The sequence below is a fragment of the Drosophila gunungcola genome (assembly GCF_025200985.1).
Source record: "Drosophila gunungcola strain Sukarami chromosome 3L unlocalized genomic scaffold, Dgunungcola_SK_2 000002F, whole genome shotgun sequence".
Taxonomy (NCBI): domain Eukaryota; kingdom Metazoa; phylum Arthropoda; class Insecta; order Diptera; family Drosophilidae; genus Drosophila; species Drosophila gunungcola.
The window spans coordinates 5,570,207-5,588,929 of NW_026453178.1; the positions used below are offsets into that span (position 1 = coordinate 5,570,207).

An 18,723-nucleotide genomic window follows, 5' to 3' on the forward strand; every position below is an offset into this window, starting at 1 on the left:
TCCATCCGATGGCGATTTATGCTCCACTGGGTAGCGATCGTGTCGTGTGTAGTGCAGTGTGGGAAGAAAGAGAATTTTCCGAGATTTTCCATTTACGAGAGTGTTTGAATGTGCGCTTCTTGTGTGTGTCGTGTGCACAAGCGCCAGCAACAACAAGAAAACCCACTACATTTCTTTTGGTGAAAAATTGAAAATTTTTCAAAACTCTGACAAGCACTTTGAGGAGGTTTTTTGGGGCGGAGGCGGGGGCTACATTTTCAGGGGACGCCACACCCGGCAGGTGGATCGCCCCATACGCCCACACCTCTTGGCACCTGAGTTGCGTTCGATTTTTCATTTACTAATTTTAGCGGGAAGCGCTAACGAAATATTGCATGCAAATTGGCCGAAAGCGTAGAGAAAATTACCCAATTGCATTGCAAATTCAATAATGCCGTTAATTATTGGCGATATTTACATTGTCTACCGCAATAATTCAGCCGCCCGTCCGTGCCGCTCCGTAAAAGAGATCTCCGCGAGATCTCCGCGAGATCTTTTCCGATCTCCACTGATCCGCAGTTCGCTCTGCGCTCTCGGTGATTTTATTTTTACACTTGGCGGCGGCGAAACTAGATACAGAGCGGACTGAAAGCGGTGCAGCAAGCGATTTGAAAAACATTTTCGGAAACCGCTGCGCCAGTTGAGATCCCGACTCGGCAAAGTTCATACCGTTCTGGACCTCCCCAAAAATCGATCGAAAATACACCAATAAAAAAAAAAAAAAAACCAAAAAAAAACCCAAATACACAGAAACATACACCATAACACAGTCCCCATCCGATATACAAATCCACAAGAAACAATAATTATAGAAAGTTCAGTCGGTCGATTGGAGCGAGCGAGATAGCGGGCGCGATATGGCGGACGTGGAAATTATGCAAACCGTGCAAACGGAAGTGAAGAAGACCACGAAAAAGGTCAAGAAGTCGTCGAAGCGGCGCGAATCCGAGGTCCAGATCAGCGAGGTCGAGGTGGACGCCTCCATCGAGGAAAGGGGGTAGGTGACCTGTGTCATGTGTGTCCCAGCACAGTTTTGTGGCAGTTCGTAACGAAATTCTTCTTCTCTCATGTTCATTGCAATTCTCGTGGTCTCTGTCCGATCATCTCAAATACCTATACTTTTTGTACAGAAAAAACATTCTTCCATTCCAATCCGAAACTCAATTCCAAGCAAAAAGATTACAAAATATATATATGTACACTATCCAAAGAAAACTCTCGCATATCGAACTTTTACAAAACGACACACGTTACTACTCTACTTTCCTCGGCAAAAATGTTTACTAAAAGGTATCCACCAAGTCTATCTAAGTACACCCACTCTCCACAACCAGTGCCACAAAGAAACCACAAGATAACATACCAAAATCACACTGCACAACACGAAAAATATATACTATATACAGAAAGCCTATCAAGCCTAAACCTACAATAAAATATTGAATCTATGTGATATTCTCTGTTTTGTTTATGCCCAAATGTGATGTGAATCGATATCTATATATCTCCCCCGATTTTTGTGTGTGCTTGCAGTTAATTTTCAGTGGCGAATACACAAAAGCCATGGACAAGGACTGGCACTCCGGACACTTTTGCTGCTGGCAGTGCGACGAGAGCCTCACCGGACAGCGTTACGTCATCCGGGACGATCATCCGTACTGCATCAAGTGCTACGAGAACGTGTTCGCCAATACGTGCGAGGAGTGCAACAAGATCATTGGCATCGACTCGAAGGTACGTGTCTGTATTATAATATTAAACGGGGAATCGGGGGGCCATAAACTGTTCGTAAACCGAATTTATGGCCATATGTGGGTAGTCAAAACATTTAATAACCATTAAGTAGGGCAGACACGCAGACTGCAAGATTATACGATGCACACATCCCCTGAAAAGTAAAAAACCAGTTTCGAGTGCAACCCATAAAACCAAAAAGAAATCAATAAATATTTCGAATCGGTCAAAATACTTTAGATTACAACAGTTTACCAAAAAAAATTGATTTTTAATGTGGCTTTTATGTTTCTGTTGCCTTTCGGGGTGCCTGTTTTATTACCATCTTGTTTTTATTACAAAAGTTTTATGCGTCTAGCCATAATTTGCTTTAATTATCACTTTAAAAATAGACTGACAACTGCAACATGAGAAGAATTCCTGCAGTTTATGTTTAATTAGATGTGGGAATAGCTTGACGAAAATTCAAATAACCTTGCTCTCGTTGGGTAAAGTCCAAAGGGATTTTAAGAAATAATAATCAGATTTCTTCTTATAATTAATAGAGAACCTTGTCACATTTCTACATTTGAATCAAAATAATATTGTTATAAAAATCAGATAGATAGATCAATATAAATTGTTTAACCATTTTGCAATAACCTTTATTATATTATTATTAACCGAATAAGAGTGTTTATGGAGTTATGGAAACACCAAAGTAAACTCAAGTCTTAGCTACTGTCTAAACCACCTTAATATCTTTCCCATTTCAGGATCTTTCCTACAAAGACAAGCACTGGCATGAGGCATGCTTTTTGTGCTTCAAGTGCCATTTGTCGCTGGTGGACAAGCAGTTTGGAGCCAAGGCGGATAAGATCTACTGCGGAAACTGCTACGATGCCCAGTTTGCGTCCCGTTGCGATGGCTGCGGCGAAGTTTTTCGCGCAGGTAAGAAAATTCAAGAAAAACTATTCAAATTGTAGTATACTTGCGGGCGGTTGCTGAGAAATGGCAGCGCGAAACCGAATTTTCTGTTAAAGATGCCCCTCTCGAAATTCAAGTTCTTCTTGTTACCGTTAAAGATTGCTAATAGTTAACTGCAGAATGGGTATTATCAAGAGCTAGGCGGCCAGAAACTGGTTCAGCACAGGTGGATACGCACGGGTACCCGGTATCCATGCCATATTTCAAGCACTTGATCAATTTATAATGCCAAGGCAAGGAAATTGATTGCATTTGCTATGCTATTTTGTTGGCCAAGTTGCGTTTATGGGTATTAGGGTGGACTGTTTTTATTTGGAAATTCAAATTAAATATATGTTATACCAATTTTGTTTCTTTTAAATTGTATCGAGGCATATTTTCACCTTGGGAAGGCATACAACTTTTAATAAAGACACAAACATATAAAAATATATATAATCACGTATACGTAACAAACGGAATAATTTTTTAAAAGTCATAATACACTATAAAAACATTTCAAGGTCAAAGAGTATTTTTATGCTATTAAAAGGTTAAAGACTGTTTAAAGGAGTGTTGAACCTTAAAACCAGTTACACATTAATGTCTTAAACAATAAAAAATGCAATAAAAAAACTGAAATTACTACCCAAAATATTGTTAGAATTTAAAAATCATACAAAAGTGGTCCACCCAAAAGTATCGGAATGATTCGCAAGCCTTGCAACGCAGCTAACGAACCTGCCACACTCGAGTGCTTCCAGTTTCGAGATGCAAAGATACGACTGCTTACGTAAGTGCGTTGATGTCTCAACTGCAAGTTCATTGTCACCTGCGCTCCGACTCTTTAATGAAACGGGCCAACAGTTCCAGCCCACGCCAGACCCTGAACCCAACCCGCTCTCCAAAAACCCCAATCCCATTCCCATTCACCCCGCTGCTCGGACAAGGTGTCTGCTCCGCTTTCAATTGTAGCGCAAATAAATATATGACAGAAAGGCAAACAGTGTCAGAATACATTGACTTTGTCAGCGTGTGATAAATTTATGGCTGATAAATGCCGCAGATCAGTTCCGAGCGAACACCAACACCCGATACGATGCGATACGATACTAAGCGATCTTAACCGATCCGATCTGTTTCCCAATTTGGCCAAAACACCAAGGGGGCCGTGACACTTTCGCATTAACGCAAGGTTACCAACCACGCGTTGCCAATTACGTGTAGAACAGGCCACAAGCAGTAAATATTATAATATGGTTGATTTTCCTGCACTTGCGAAAAGTTATTTCAATGTCAGCGCATCCCACACACACTCTTCACTTAAGATTGAGAGATTCTGCTGCTTGTCAAAGGTGAATCTCGGATTGACAGTTGACACGGGGACTGACCAATTTGGGTCCAAACTAATCTCTGTATCAAGTGCATACTAAACACTGGCTAATTACCAAGTCAGAAACAAATCCCATCCAGATCCCCATTGAGCTCATCCATGACTCACCGCAAAATAAATGAAAATAATCAGAAACGCTCGTACATTTTTTGATTTATTTACTCTCTCCGACACGCGTCGTCGAAGCAAAGATTTTGGGATTTTAATTCCTTTTTCCCCTCTGATTTGTGGCTTTTAAATTGCCTTCGTTCGGTATCATTAGAATGAAAAATGATTGCGAATCAGCGGGAGGAATTGAATAGAATTTGATTTTTGGCACCAAGCGTATGAGACTTTCTATTTGGGTTGTGTACATAAAACTAGAAATGGATAGGTGAATATTAAGATTTTTTAGATATAATTTAAGCAATAAATAAATTTATTAATTTAATTCAGAAAGCTAAAAAAAATTCACTTTGTTTCAGCATTTTAAATTTTTATACTTTCCTTTAATATTTTTCACTTTACTGAACTGCCATCAATCAATTAATTGCACATTTTGCTGATGAATTTATATTTTTTATTGACTTTCAATTGATTGATTTGTTGGTAGCGAACCGAGGGGAATCCCACGCACTGCGGGATCATCCAACGCGTGTCGAACCATTTCCGTAGCTCAAACGAATTAATCAAAAACGATGCCAGCGAAATTAACTTCATTCCGCAACGCCCTACAGGCATACTTTTCAGTCGCTCCAAATCGGGCCAGAATTGATTAAAAACTGCAACAATTTCCTATTCAATCGCACCCCAAATGCCACTGGGCGTTGCGACCATGCAACCAACCAGTCTGACTTCTAGGTTTTCCTGTTGACATATCGCGAGCCACAGTGCATAATGGGGGCCCACACTCATAACCGAGTGTAATCTGCATAAACGGAGGCTAAATCAAGTGCCATGTGCCGGCGGGTTCGTCAATCTCCTCCCGGGCCGGTTTTCAGCAGTCAAAATAGTTCACAAACACCCGGCCAGCGGGCGGAGATCGGCAGATTAAAGTCTCTAAATGGCACCTTGACTGCCTTGCCAGGTTCCACACAGAGAGAAATGCTCCTTAAACTAAAAAGCTACTTAAAGATATTTACATAAATAATTATTATTTTGAATCGAAATTTATAAAGTTCCTCAATAAAATTACTTAGAAACTGCTAGCATTTGAATATGAGTTGTAATAAAAAACCATTAACTTTCAGAGCTTTGGGATTATAAAAAAAAATTGTTATTTTTTCATAAGGTGATACGTCATAACTCTTTGCAAAAATTGGGAATGATTAAAAACCAAACCTTAATTGGATTTTTTTCCGACTTTTGTTCATAAAATAAATAACGTTTTTAAAATGAAAATTAAATGTATTTTTATGATTTAACTTAAGTTTGAGGCTTTCGTGAGCAGTATGAATAGTTTTTGCTATAGTAAACTGTTCATTTTAAGTATCATTAACGTAAAAAAAAAAATTAATTTGTTCTTACATGATTGTACGCTTATTTTTAGATGCCTAAGAATGATATTAATAATCTTAATGATCGTATTTTTCGGCAGTGCAGCTATTTAAGCTTGTCGGCTTCAAAGCAACAAGATGATCTGTTATCGAAGGCGGCGTGCAACAGGTACCGCCTCTCCAGTAAACAGTATGCAATTCCACTCAATTCACTTGTTCGCTTGCTCACTCAACTCAATTCGATTCAACAAAATATAACTCGTTGCTCTCGGCTGGTTTTCTCTCTGAACTCCGTCTCCGACTGTTTTGCTTGGGGCCCTCGACTCGGTTTTTCAGTCTCAAAGCGGCTTTCAAAGCGCGTGGAATGTGCCGCGGATATAAAAGAATTCCCTATTGTATCAATTTCATATAGCCAGTGTGTTTGTTTGGCTTGAAGCAACGTGTTGCATGCGAATTTAATTCACAAGAATACTGATCATCCCGATATAATAAAGAACCAAAAAAAGAAAATGTAATTCCGCATTTAAAGTCTATAGTTGGGGGACTGCGGCGTTGATTAAAAGAAACCAGTGCCAGTCTCCAATTATAAACATATTGTTGTTTAGAGGAACTCACCTGTAAACAATATGGAAAAGTGTACCCAAATGGCTTCTGTTTTCGTGTATTGTAAATTGCAACAATGAGGGAATTTCGAAGAACTAGCGAACCCCCATCGACCCACATTGCGTATGCTTAACGTCTGATTTCACTTCGCACTCGCTCACACATCCTGGGCGTATACGTAACGTGCGGCCCACACAAACACACACATTGCACAATCCTCAGGTTGCAGCTGCAAGTCACCCCAGAAATCAAATCAAGATACTCGTACCGCCTCTGCTCAAGTTACAATTTCCCATAAAAAAAATTTCGATATCAAGTCGAAATTCATAAATAACCAATGAAATTTCGTGCCACCAAAACCGGAAACGAAATTGGACCCATTTTGGCTGCATTTAGTGTCAAGCGATGGCAAATTCGACGCGTTCCACATTTAAATTCGATCCGAAATGGGAAAACATGTAAAGCCAAACATGTAAACCAGCGACAGCGACATATGAATATGCACGCAATTGAAAAGTGGAATTTCTTTCCACTATTATTGTTGTCATTGCAATTGAATATCAATCGAAATGAAATCGCTTGAAACTATTTCCAAATGGCTTTCAATTGAATTTGTTAATTGCGGGCCGAGTGATTCAGGCAATTCGCCTTGGGGCATTCCACTTAAATCGCTAGCTAATTAAAGATCCTATCTGTGGGTCCGTTTAAAACTCCCTCATACTTGACCGCCAGAGCTGATCCCGCTCAGCCGATGTCATCCGTTGGTCTTATCAAAACAAAGGCCAGCAAACAAGCAAATCCAATTTCTCTTTTCACCGAATCTAACAGACCAATAAATCTCGTCTTGTGAGCCAGCATTTTGTGCCCTGCGGCGGGTCAAAGTCAAAGATCTCACAGTGAAAATCAAATATTGCGGGTAGCCGCTAAATTAAGCCTCTGTATAATGCACAGCACAAAAACAAAAACAGATCACCTTAAGCTTGTATTTTTTTTTATTCCTATTTAATGGTTTATAAACAGTTTTTATAGTTTTCTTAAAATTAAATCATACATGAAAACAAGTAAAATTTTTCTTTCGACTTAGAAATGAGATTATTTATTATGATGCATAATATAAATAAATTTATGAACAATAAAACAATAGATTGCCAATTTTTTTCTCAATGCTTCTGACATTAATACAAATAATTCCTCGGAGCTGTTTAATATTTATTGAATTTTTAAAGAAGAAAAAAAAAACAAACACACAGATGGCATTTGCTTTGTATATACAATTTTCTTTCTGTGTGTGATATTTGCGCTACTGCTGGTGGTTTCCAATTGCAATTAAAAATGCAGACCATGCACGACGCAAGGGTTTCATTTTTTCAGTTTCGGTTTGCGTTTGGGCTTAGGTTGACATATCCGAATCCGATTCGAGTCCACTTTCGTTTTCGGAGCTTTGACACTCTGAATGGGCCAATGCAAATGCCATCAATCAGCGCCGTCGCTCGCACAGTCAGCGACCTGTCAATATATCATTGTCTCAATGCCTCTCCACTTGACCCTCGGCAGGCGATTCGATCGTCGTTGCTGCGGCGGCGGCGTTTGTTGTAGGCGTCAGTTGGGGCTCCAATCTTCCAGTGGGCGATGCCTGTGCACTTTGCCAAGCCGACAACCCATCACAATTAGTTATAATTATGTTAGACGCTGGTCGCTATAAATAAACGTTATTTATGCCTCACCATTTGGCCGCAAAAAAGTGGTTATGTGGAAATCCATACGAACGCTGTGGTTACGAGTTGGTAACAGAATATTGATGGGACATACTCTTGGGTCAAATGAGTTTGGAAAATGAGTTTGAACTAGATTGAGAGGCTTAGGCTGTTAATGCTGGAAGCCATTTGATTATTCGTTTACTGAAATAACATTAATGTACTTAAACTTTGGGCTCTGTTTAATTTGCTTCTTCTCAAATGACAATTTTCACATATCTATGCCAAATTAAATATTAGCCAAAGCTATGTTTTAATACGAGAATATTTAAATTGTTGTTAATGGAATGCTAAGTAAAGTATTTTTTTTCTTGTTGTACATTTGCGATTTCCGTTGGTAAAAATCTAAATGTAAATGTAAATCTTTCGAATTCTTTTTATAATTTCATAATACAACTTCCTCTCAACACTTACACGGCGATTTCTCCGACATTCCTTAGCTAATCACCTACATCTTCCTAATTGTGTGGGTTTCTATGGTTTTTATTCCACTCTAATCTATTCTATTCCAATCTAAGCTTCCTGTGCGCCTCCAGTTTTGACAATTTCCTGCTTCAATTTGCGCACAAGCTTTGGCCAAGACAAAAAACAAAATATTGTTCATGAATTTTACCATTTTTCGGTTTTGTTGTATTTACAAAAAGTTAATTATTTAATGATTTATGATAGACCGTTGTTGTTTCATTTCCATTATAACCAATTTGGCTTGGGATTTTATTTATAAGCATTCGCTAAGTTTAATGAAACTTGTTATTTGGCAAATGATGTCATAGAGGCAACGCCTTGAGATCATACCAGATCTATGGGCGAAAAAGAGAGAGACTTGGCGTCGCCAAATTCGTTTTCTGCTTAATTCCAGAGATCGTTTTAAAGATAGTGTTCGGCGTTTGGTGTGGAATAATATATCTTGAATGAGTTTAATGGCTGGTCTTCGATCTCCAACTGACCCACTTTAAGCGATGATGGTATCAATGAAATTGCATTTTTCGTGACTTATTAAGAAAGTAGTCGAGTTGTAGGAGGGGTGCAGGTCAAGACTGAAGTCATTTGGCTGGGTACACTTTCCATTCGTGATCTAACCCGGAAAAATACAACTAGCCCTTGATCATGACCGATGTGGATGTGCTGAGTTCGCGAATGAAGTCTCGCCTTCATCTGCAAACCAAAACTATTGGCGCCGAGCGAATCAAGAAGGCCAAGGACAACAATGAGGACATTGCCGTGCTCAGCATGTTCCTGCCCAACGCCTCCGCCGTGGAGGAGAACCGCAACTTTTATTGCCAACTGGGCGATTACTGTCGCCTCGGCGATCCGCGTGCCAGCAAAGCAGGTAACCACCAACAGCCAGCAGTATCCAAGCGGTCCACACACGCTTAAATCGCGCGTTTCTTAATTAACGACCGATGAGACATCATAATTTATCAATATTACTGTCCGAAAACTATTCAAATTGGCCAGAAGAAAGGAACCGCCCACTGGCTTGTGGCGCGATCCATAGCGTCATCGCCATCGATGGACGATGATGAGTAATGAACACCATTTAAGGGGGGACTCTCAAACAAGCCAGACAACTAATCCATTCAATCATAAATCTAGGGTCCATTAACTTGTGTGTTTTAATGAGAAAAGACAACACATAGCATTAACATAACAAAACAAAAAATATAAAGTAAATGTTTTGATTTACAAGATGCTTTAAAGCAAAACATTTTTGGTTATACGTTAAATCTAGAATATGTTACCTTATGGATTGTTTTAAAATTGAATTAATACAAAAAATTGAATTACGTTAAAAAAATGTAGAAATCATTTAAAGAGCATCTTTAAAAATTAAATGTAAATGATTTCATATTACCAAATGTTTTTATGTGCTTTTAAAATATATATTATAAAAATTAAAAAACAAATGATGTATTAGCATTTTTGTTTAAGTTACCTGACTATTAGTGAAATTAGTGAAATTTAATACAATTTTTTATGAAAATTTCCTTAGGCAATTTAGCACAACTCCCAGAATAAATTTTCCCGAAACTACCTTAACTTTCCTCAATTGTCTTGCTTGGTAACCGTGAATTAAAGAATAATTTGCAGACAACAAAGTCAACTTTTCCACTCAATTACCCGCTCTAGCAGACCTATTTTCCCGCAGCGGGAAAACTCTTTTGTCTGCTTATTTTTGGCCACAAACATTTCGAACACGCAATAAATAAAAGCAAGCAAAAACATAAAGAAGAGAGCAAAGTCCTCAAGGGTTTATATAAACTGTCATATGCCCTAAATCAAATGGAATATGGCTTTTGTCTCAGGACTAGCCAAAAATTAGCGTAATTTCTGCATAACAATTAATGTTGAAGCCCCAGAAAAAAATTCGGGTGAGGCGTGACAGGTACCCCCGCTGTGGAAAAGAGTTGCATGTCTGGCTGACATAACGAAGGAAAGTTTTTGGGTTCTATATATTGAAAACGGATTGTCTTCCATCCACTGATTGACTCTGCCCTCAATCTGTCGTTGTCTGAAATTGACTTTTCCCTCAGATTGAACTGATAGGATCCGCAGCTGGGTTAGTGGGTTGACAAAGTTCAAGGTTCAAGGCCTTCGTAAGGCGGAAATTGATTTCGACTTGAATTGATTTCCCCCCATCCGCTCTATTCCTTCCAGGCACCAAGAAGATGGAGTACAAAACCAGGCAATGGCACGAGAACTGCTTCTGCTGCTGCGTCTGCAAGACGGCCATCGGCACCAAGTCCTTCATCCCGCGGGAGCAGGAGATCTACTGCGCCGGCTGCTACGAGGAGAAGTTCGCCACGCGCTGCATTAAGTGCAATAAGGTAGGAAAATAGGAATATTGGCATTATATATATTTTTTTCAACAATAAATAAGTTTTTTACCTTAAGTCCCTTGAAATATCTTTAATCTTAAGCTATTTTATGAATTTTTACCAAAGTATGTGTAAATAAAACACAATAGATCAAATATTCTTCATAGTAATATTATGCAAAACAAAAAATTGTTTATTTATATGGCTTACATTTTAAAATCGTTTTTTTTTTTCAATATCTTGTTCTGTTTTCGTCACTAGCACACAAATTAATAAGTCAAACTTGTAGTGCTGAAATATTTTCTTTTTGATAAAAATTAAAAAAAAAAAATTGTAAATTGTGTAAAAGGGTATTTTTAGTCCACAAATTTCACATTTTCCGATTTTTTGTACATTAATCTTAATTGAATATTTTAAATTTGTATGTTTTAGTCTATAAATTTCATCATTTTAGTTTTTTTAATCAAATGCCGTTTTGGTTTTAGGTCATCACCTCGGGAGGTGTTACCTACAAGAACGAGCCGTGGCATCGCGAGTGCTTCACGTGCACCCACTGCAACATCACGCTAGCTGGCCAGCGATTCACCAGCCGCGATGAGAAGCCCTACTGTGCCGAGTGCTTTGGCGAGCTGTTTGCCAAACGTTGCACGGCCTGTGTGAAGCCCATAACAGGTGAGTGTGATATATGATAATATTTAATTCTTTATTTCTAATATGATTTTATTCGCCCCCCTTTTTTCAACATCAGGCATTGGCGGCACACGCTTCATCTCGTTTGAGGATCGCCATTGGCACCACGACTGCTTCGTTTGTGCCAGCTGCAAGGCTAGTCTGGTGGGTCGTGGCTTCATCACCGACGGACCCGATATTCTGTGCCCCGATTGTGCCAAGCAGAAGCTGATGTAAGCCATCTGCAACGAGTCAGGAGGTTGAAGAGCTGTGGAGGAGCCAGCTTAAATTAGCCATAAACAAGTTCAACGAAATTATGGATCAAATCAGAGGGATACAAGTGGAAAACGATGGAGAGGAAGATGGAGATGGAGATGGAGATGGAGATATACAACACATGTATTAAAACGATATACAAGAGAAGATAATGCCTTATACTTACATTAGATATGAGAGAAATTAGCTGAACCAGGAGGAGAAGAAGATGAGTCCTACTAAATCAAAAGCAAATCAAATTTTGTAAAACTTCAAGTCGATAGAGTTAGCTAAAGTCTATGATAACTTTGCTTTGTCTTCACTCGGATAGAACAGCACATCAGATTGTATAGAAACTTATTATTTGTAATTGCATTTCAGAACGAAATCAAAATCACTAAACAAACAAAAAAAAAATCGAAAAAAAAAACCCAAAAAAATCAATATGAAATACTGAACCAATTGTAACTATTGTTGCCACATTGAAAAATGTATGTTTATTTATTTATTTTAAGTTTTAACAAAGCAATGAGCGAGCCGAATGCGATGAAAGTTTCCTAACCGCTGGTTTCCGTTCTAAACAGTTCTATTGTATTAAAAACCACACACGATTTATGTTTGATATGTATTGTATGTTTATTAAACAGGAACAGAAGCAGAAACAGAGAACAACACACACGCACACAGATACAAACACAAGTCCTAGCAATTTAATTGTTTAGCTTATATTATTTTCGTTTCGACATTTTGGTCCTTCTACGTATGTTAGAGACTCTGCTTACTTGAAGCACTAAATACACACACACACACACACACAAATAATAATGATAATTGCGACACAACATTATATCAATGTCCTTAACTATTTAATGAAATTCAATCTAAATAAATTAATAAATTATCAATGAAATGGGTTTGTTTTTTTTTAAGGGCTTGGGGAAAGGGCAGTTATATGCTTACTTACTATAAACTTATATTATCCGTCCAGTAAAAATGATGGAGAGTTCAAAATTACTGTAAAACTTAATTATAACAGCATGGGAATTTTTAAACTTTATTAACGGTTATCTGGGTAACCAGCTGTGGAATTCAGCTATGTAGGTTTTCTTGTTAACGTTGCCAGACTGCCCAAAAAAGATGAATAAAAGTCTTTGAGCTATGCTTAACAGTCTCGTAAAACTACTTTTGTCTTTAAATAACAGTTAACATATCTGTTTTTAGAGTTCAGAAGACATAATTAAAAAAAAAATATTTTAAGATTTTTTATAGTAAGACTTAATACTTTTCGTCTTAGTATTAAAGAGAATGAACTTATTGGATATATATTGTTATTACAACAAGTTATTACAAGCGGCATCAGATTTTTACAAATAATGAAACCAAAAAAACAAAACTGTATAGAAAATGTTTTTGACCCACATTATTTCTGTTTACTTATCCTTTAAAGTTAACAGACTTTCATATTTTTGTTGAACATTTTTAAAATGATATTTTCACTCCAAAGACAAGTCAACATTGTAAACATTTTATATATACGTATGTATAAAATGAATCAATGTGAACCCTTCTCATCTCTTTAAGGGAATATAACACTTTCACTGCCCGACAACCCAGACGATATTGGCAATACACCTCGCTTTCGGGGCCAGTTGAAGAATAATATAACAGAAAATTGACAAATAAATGCAAATAAGTAACTCAAACAGCGAAAACAACTCAAAACCAAAGCGCAGCGAGTGCTCAGGGCACGTCTCAAAGTTGGGTTTGGGCTTATTGGCCATGTGCCAAGCCAAACCAAGCCAAGCCAAGCCAAGCCATGTGCCTAACCAAACCGAACAAAGGTAAATACAAACAGCACTCGATTACACTCAAAATGTGTACAAAAAATTGGTAAAATGTGGAGAAAAAGCGCAGCAGTTGGAATAAGTTCGTTGGCCAAGGCGAAGCCGAAATTAGTGCAACCACAGGCCAGGGCCAGAGCGGATCTCCAGGAAACCTTCACCGTCCGCGATGCAATTGATCCATTTCGCGCTAGGATTGGGGCTGATCTCCACTGCCCTTGAGGCGGCCATTCTCCCGCTGATCGTGATAAAAAACGGCGTTGAATCGAATCATGGCCTGCCCATGGATACGGAGAAGTTCGGTTATCTGGAGTTCAAGCCCAATGGTTCACTGATCCTCAGGCGGGCACCCAATCAGAGTGGCAATAACCTGCAGAATCTACTAATGCTTCGCGGAGTTCTTCAGGCCCTCAAGCTCAATCCCTCGAAGATTTCCGAGACTGGTGGCGAAACTCGGTTCGATTTTAAGATCTATGGCGATGGAGTGGAGCACAAGTTTCCGCCAATACTGGAGAATATCATTCAACGCATTCAAACGTATTTTTCGATCTATCGATACACGGATACCAGTAAACCCCTACAGCGAATCGAACCCACCACCCAACCGACAGAGGAAACTTCTGATTTAACTACCTTAAAAACGGAGGATGAGGACGAACTAATTGTCGTTGGAGAACAGGATGCCTATATTACAGTGGGAGACGATGCGGACTAATCTCAGTCCTATTTATTAGATATTTATTCCCATAGCTATGTAAGTCAATAAAAGTGCCGTACTCAAAATACTTATTGGCTGCTTTCAAACCCCCCAATTCGCCAATATCTGGTCACGTTTTGGGGTTACTTTGTATTCAGCGTTGTGGATCGGACAATTTATGATTTTATTTACCCGACCGTGTAATAGTTGCAATATTTTTATGTTTGCCGGGGAATTTGGCAGACTGCGCAAGAAGCTCGCCGGACTATTTGAGGGTCATTGTCATTACGTAATCGGTTAAAAAGGTGCCAAAATAAAATGTAAAGCAATTTCACGAGCTTTGATTTTTTTTTGACAAATAATAAATAAAGAATAGATAATATTTAATCAAATTTATAGGTGTATAAATCACCTTTCAAGCAACAACAAAGAGTTATTTTATTCAGACTCTTTTAAAAAAGTTTTATAGACACTTCGAAACTTGCCCACACATCCCCTCCTCCCAAAAAGAATTTCCACTCCCACTTTTCTACATTTTACATTCACTTTTTTATTGTTCTGTTTTACGTTTTCAATGTTATGGTTAATGAATATGTAATGATGATGATGAATACGAACGCTTTCGTGATGATAATTATGAATGAATGTCTCTTTCTCGTTTCGCCACTGTTAATTAATGTCTGGAAAATGGAAAATGTGTGTGTGCGGATGCGTGTGCTCTGTGTTAGTAATTAAATGTACGATTGGTGGGTGTTGTTTGCTGGATGTGGATGTGGAAGTGGATGTGGGGAAACCCCATGGCCCGGTCATCTCTGCGCCGGGCCAGCTTGTGAGAATCAGTCGAAGAACCAAAGCTGCCCAAGGGATGAGTGAGATTCAGAGATCTGGATCTGGATCTGGATCTTAGTTCTAAGCCAGCGGCTTAATGGCATCTGCAACGATCTCTGCTGGCTGCGCAGGAATGATCTGCTGGATCTCCTGCTGCTGCGGCTGCTCGGCCTGGATGGCCTCGGCGGCAATGGTCTTGGTCAGCGGCTCCGGCTGGATGGTTTTGGGCAGCGGCTCAGCCGGAATGGCCTTGATCAGCTCCTCCTGCTGCTGAATCTTGGCTGCTGTGGTGGGGTGGAAACAGGGTTTAATTTGCACTTTTAGTTTGAAAAACTTCATCCAAAGTCGACTTACGATCCTCTTTCAGCTGCTCCTTGGCGATCTCGGCATCCTTTAGCTCCTGCTTGATGGCATTGCTCTCCAGCAGACGTCCTGCGAACTCGGCCTTCGGCTCGCTGGCCTCGGCAATGATGGGCTTCTGCTGCTCCAAGGCAGCCTGCTCCAAGTGCTGCTCCTTCAGCAGTGGCAGTGCCTGTGGCAGTGGCTGTGGCAGTGGCTGTGGCTGCTCCTTGATCAACAACGGCTGCAGCTGCTCTTTCAACAAGGCCTGTGGCTCTGGCTGTATCTCCGCCTGTGGCTCTGCCTTCAAGGCCAGTTTCAGGCCAGCATCGGTGGCCACCAGCTCCGGTTCCGGTTCCTGCTGGATGCTGCGTGCACGGATGGCCGAAATGGGCCAGGTGTAGACGGGACCATGGACCACATCCACCACCGGCGTGTGATACACCTGGGGAATGCTGTAGAAGTGCCGGGCCTCGGTGGCAATCAGTGGCTGCGTGTTGGCCGGCGTCTCGATCAGCTCAATCTTCTCCTCCTTCTTGGAGCCGCTGGGCGGGAACAGGGAGGGGAAGAAGCCCGCTCCGGCGGAGGCTGCGGATGCTGCCGCCTCGCTCAACTGTCCACTCACGATCTCGACGCCCTGCTGCGAAACCTGCTGGATCTGGTTGGCGATCTCGCCCGTATTCTCCCACTGCTTGGTCTCCGGCGCACCGCCAGCACGGCCAGATCCGACGGCATCCACAACGGGCACCACCTGCGCTGCAGTTCCGGCCGGCACATATACAATGGTCTCCTCGTGGTGGTGCGGCGAGGACACGCGGGCCAGTGGCGACAGGCCATGGACATAGCGGAGGGCCGGCTCCAGATGAACCTGCGCCTGCGGGGTCACGATCACGATGTGCTGGGCCGTGGGCTCCAGGGGCCTGGCCTGACCACCCATCGCCGTCAGGGCCAGGCAAAAGGCCGCGAGGAGGAACATTCTGCAAAAGGCGGAAACAGATATAGATCGTTCGGAACGGGCTGCTGATTGTCAAACAAAATAACAACAAGAAACTAAGAAGTTATATCAAAAAAAAATAAATACTAATACACATCTTTTAATATAATTATCTTAAAGTTTATAATGAACATGGCTGTGATTTACAAAGGACACAAACTATAAGAATAGGGAAAGTATTCAAAATTTTAGTTTATTAAATTATTTCATAAAAAAATATAATGCGTTTTCAGATGGAATTATATTTATCCGATCCTAATGATTTATTAAATTACAAATTTTTAATAAAAATTTGCCATTTAAACTTACACCTTAAAAATCCTTAAGTACTTGAGGCTAACCAAAAACAGAGATATTTAATTATTAAAAAGCAAAGAATATCCCCTTAAACTTAAAAGGGAATTAAATGATCGTTAATACCATAAGAAAGTACTTTAGGTAAACCAAAAACCGAAATGCCCCTTTAAAGCTAAATTGAAATTAAAGGCATTATAACTTCTAGAACGTTGTAATTAGGGCGAAGCAGTTACACAATGTTCGGCTCAGCGAACATCGACTGTATAGCATTATCTTCTTGCCCCAAGTGCTGCAAACGGGTCTAGGCGATGGGCTATTTTTAGCCAGTCTCCTGCCACTGCACCAAAGTCCATTCTAAATTTAACGTTATTTTGTGCGGCAGTGTGTGTCCGTGTGTAATTGCATGTTGCCTGGTCGGACAGGATGCTCCGCGTACGTACATGGATCGAGGAACTATCAACCGGTTTGCAATTGATTGGCCAGGCCATTGGAACTTCTTCGCCAGGCACTTCTAGTGTAGATACTAGCTAATGACTGGAAGCAGCTTTATGGCTTAAATCGGTACTTGATAGTCAAGTTTGTCGTCCCCCACCCCTCGATGAATGTTCTTTGTGTGGTCCAAGTGCCTGCCAAGTTCGTTGCTTAAGTCTTTTGTTTGCGGGTAAGGATAAGATTGGTTGTAACTGGGAATAGCTAGGAATGGTGTCATGTAACACTGATCGTTATTCTCAAATAGATCCATAAACTTAAATATTAATTTAATATGACCGCGACACTCCAACAAAATCTTTGCTGATTAATAAAAAATTCATCCAACCAGAAAATCCCTTATAAATAATGATACGCAGGCTAACAGATTTTAAATATTTTCTAATTGACAGTTAAGATTTGAGTTTAAAATGTCATTAAAAATACATTTTTGACTCATATTCCATTTTATGATATACTTCTAATACCTTAAGCCCTAAACCTTTTAACAAAAAAATCTTACTTAAAAATCTTTTTTTATTTTTTAACCTAAATTAACTTAAAACTACATTTTTGATATTTTCACACATGTAATAAAATTAAATTAATAAAATAAAGTTTCTTTATAAAAGTATGTATAACAACTCAAGTATTTAAACAAGAAGATAAGTTTAAATTTAAACTAGACACATTTGTTGAATAAAATGCAATTTATTGTTTGATTTAAATATTCACTAGAACACACTTTTACACTGTCTTGCCTTTTAATTCTTTATATCTTTGGATTTTACTAACGGATGGTTTTACTTTCCTATGACGATTTATTCACTCTGACAACTGTCTAGCTCAGTGGCTTAATGAAGCTGTTCTTTTGTGACCCCATAAAAGAGATTTAAGAGCTTAGCAAACAAGCTCGAATTAAGCATTCTAACAGAACTAAGCCTAGGCATTACTTTCTCGAGCCCGAGACGAGCGTGAATGTGAATTAAATTACATACCTTTAAGTAGTTTGATGGCCTTTCTCTGCTTTCCCAAATCTGGACAGGTAGTGGGTAGAGTTCTCTGATGGCCACACGATCCGCAATCCGCAATCCGCTCAAGCACAATCTAAATTATCACTAGTCAGTCTGAACACAATGGCAGTGTGGCACAGGGCTCAGTCTTCAGTGTTAGCACGGCGACCACTTCAAGGAAACTGGTGGCCAACGCAGCCCGGCCATGGCCTTTTATAATGTGCGGCTGCCAACCCCTCGCCCTGACCTACGCCAAGAACAAAGAGCTCAAGAACTGATGTACTGAAGAACTGAAACACTAAAGAACTGAGGAACTGAAGAACTGATAGAACTGGAAATGCGCAGCTTCCCGCAGGAAAAGCCAGGGGCAAAGATGGGGCATGCGATGGCCAAAAGGAGCTGGCCGGCCAGTCACTCGCTGCAGATACTTTCTGGTTTCAGGTTCGCTTGCCTGCAGATGGCAGATGGTCAACGGAGATGCGGTTTTGGCCTCGGTCTCGGTCTTGGTCTCGGTCTTGGTCTCGGCCAACTTCTGAGACTCTCAAGTTTGTTAAACCTGC

General features: G+C 39.9%; 3 protein-coding genes across 13 annotated transcripts in view; 2 read left to right on the forward strand and 1 right to left on the reverse strand.

The window, feature by feature from the left end:
- The window catches only part of LOC128257478 (four and a half LIM domains protein 2), a 61,132-nt gene extending 48,536 nt beyond the window's left edge, over window positions 1-12,596 (forward strand). For 6 of the 10 annotated variants that reach the window (XM_052988500.1, XM_052988498.1, XM_052988501.1 and 3 more), the window contains 5 exons: window positions 1,573-1,773; window positions 2,529-2,703; window positions 10,602-10,771; window positions 11,248-11,434; window positions 11,511-12,596. In XM_052988500.1, coding sequence (XP_052844460.1) covers window positions 1,573-1,773; window positions 2,529-2,703; window positions 10,602-10,771; window positions 11,248-11,434; window positions 11,511-11,668 — 891 coding nt within the window. In that variant the 3' untranslated portion in view covers window positions 11,669-12,596. Of the gene's footprint in view, window positions 1-698; window positions 1,037-1,070; window positions 1,330-1,572; window positions 1,774-2,528; window positions 2,704-5,913; window positions 6,098-9,041; window positions 9,274-10,601; window positions 10,772-11,247; window positions 11,435-11,510 lie in introns of those variants that run through there. The other 4 variants (XM_052988504.1, XM_052988507.1, XM_052988506.1 and 1 more) reach the window with 4 other exon arrangements.
- An 870-nt stretch (window positions 12,597-13,466) lies between these two features.
- Window positions 13,467-14,440, forward strand: LOC128257356 (uncharacterized). Its single transcript, XM_052988337.1, has one exon. The coding sequence runs from the start codon at window positions 13,697-13,699 to the stop codon at window positions 14,240-14,242; it is 546 nt and encodes a 181-aa protein (XP_052844297.1). The 5' UTR covers window positions 13,467-13,696; the 3' UTR covers window positions 14,243-14,440.
- Window positions 14,441-14,757: 317 nt separating this feature from the next.
- On the reverse strand, window positions 14,758-18,366 carry LOC128257549 (fibrous sheath CABYR-binding protein). Of its 2 annotated transcripts, none has more exons than XM_052988608.1 (3): window positions 18,149-18,366; window positions 15,407-16,368; window positions 14,758-15,333 (listed from the first exon to the last, which is right to left on the reverse strand). In XM_052988608.1, exons 2-3 carry the CDS (start codon window positions 16,365-16,367, stop codon window positions 15,134-15,136), a joined length of 1,161 nt encoding a protein of 386 aa, XP_052844568.1. In that variant the 5' UTR covers window position 16,368; window positions 18,149-18,366; the 3' UTR covers window positions 14,758-15,133. The 2 variants fall into 2 exon arrangements, with proteins under 2 accessions (XP_052844568.1, XP_052844567.1); XM_052988607.1 differs by having other exon boundaries at window positions 14,760-15,336.
- Window positions 18,367-18,723: the final 357 nt, after the last annotated feature.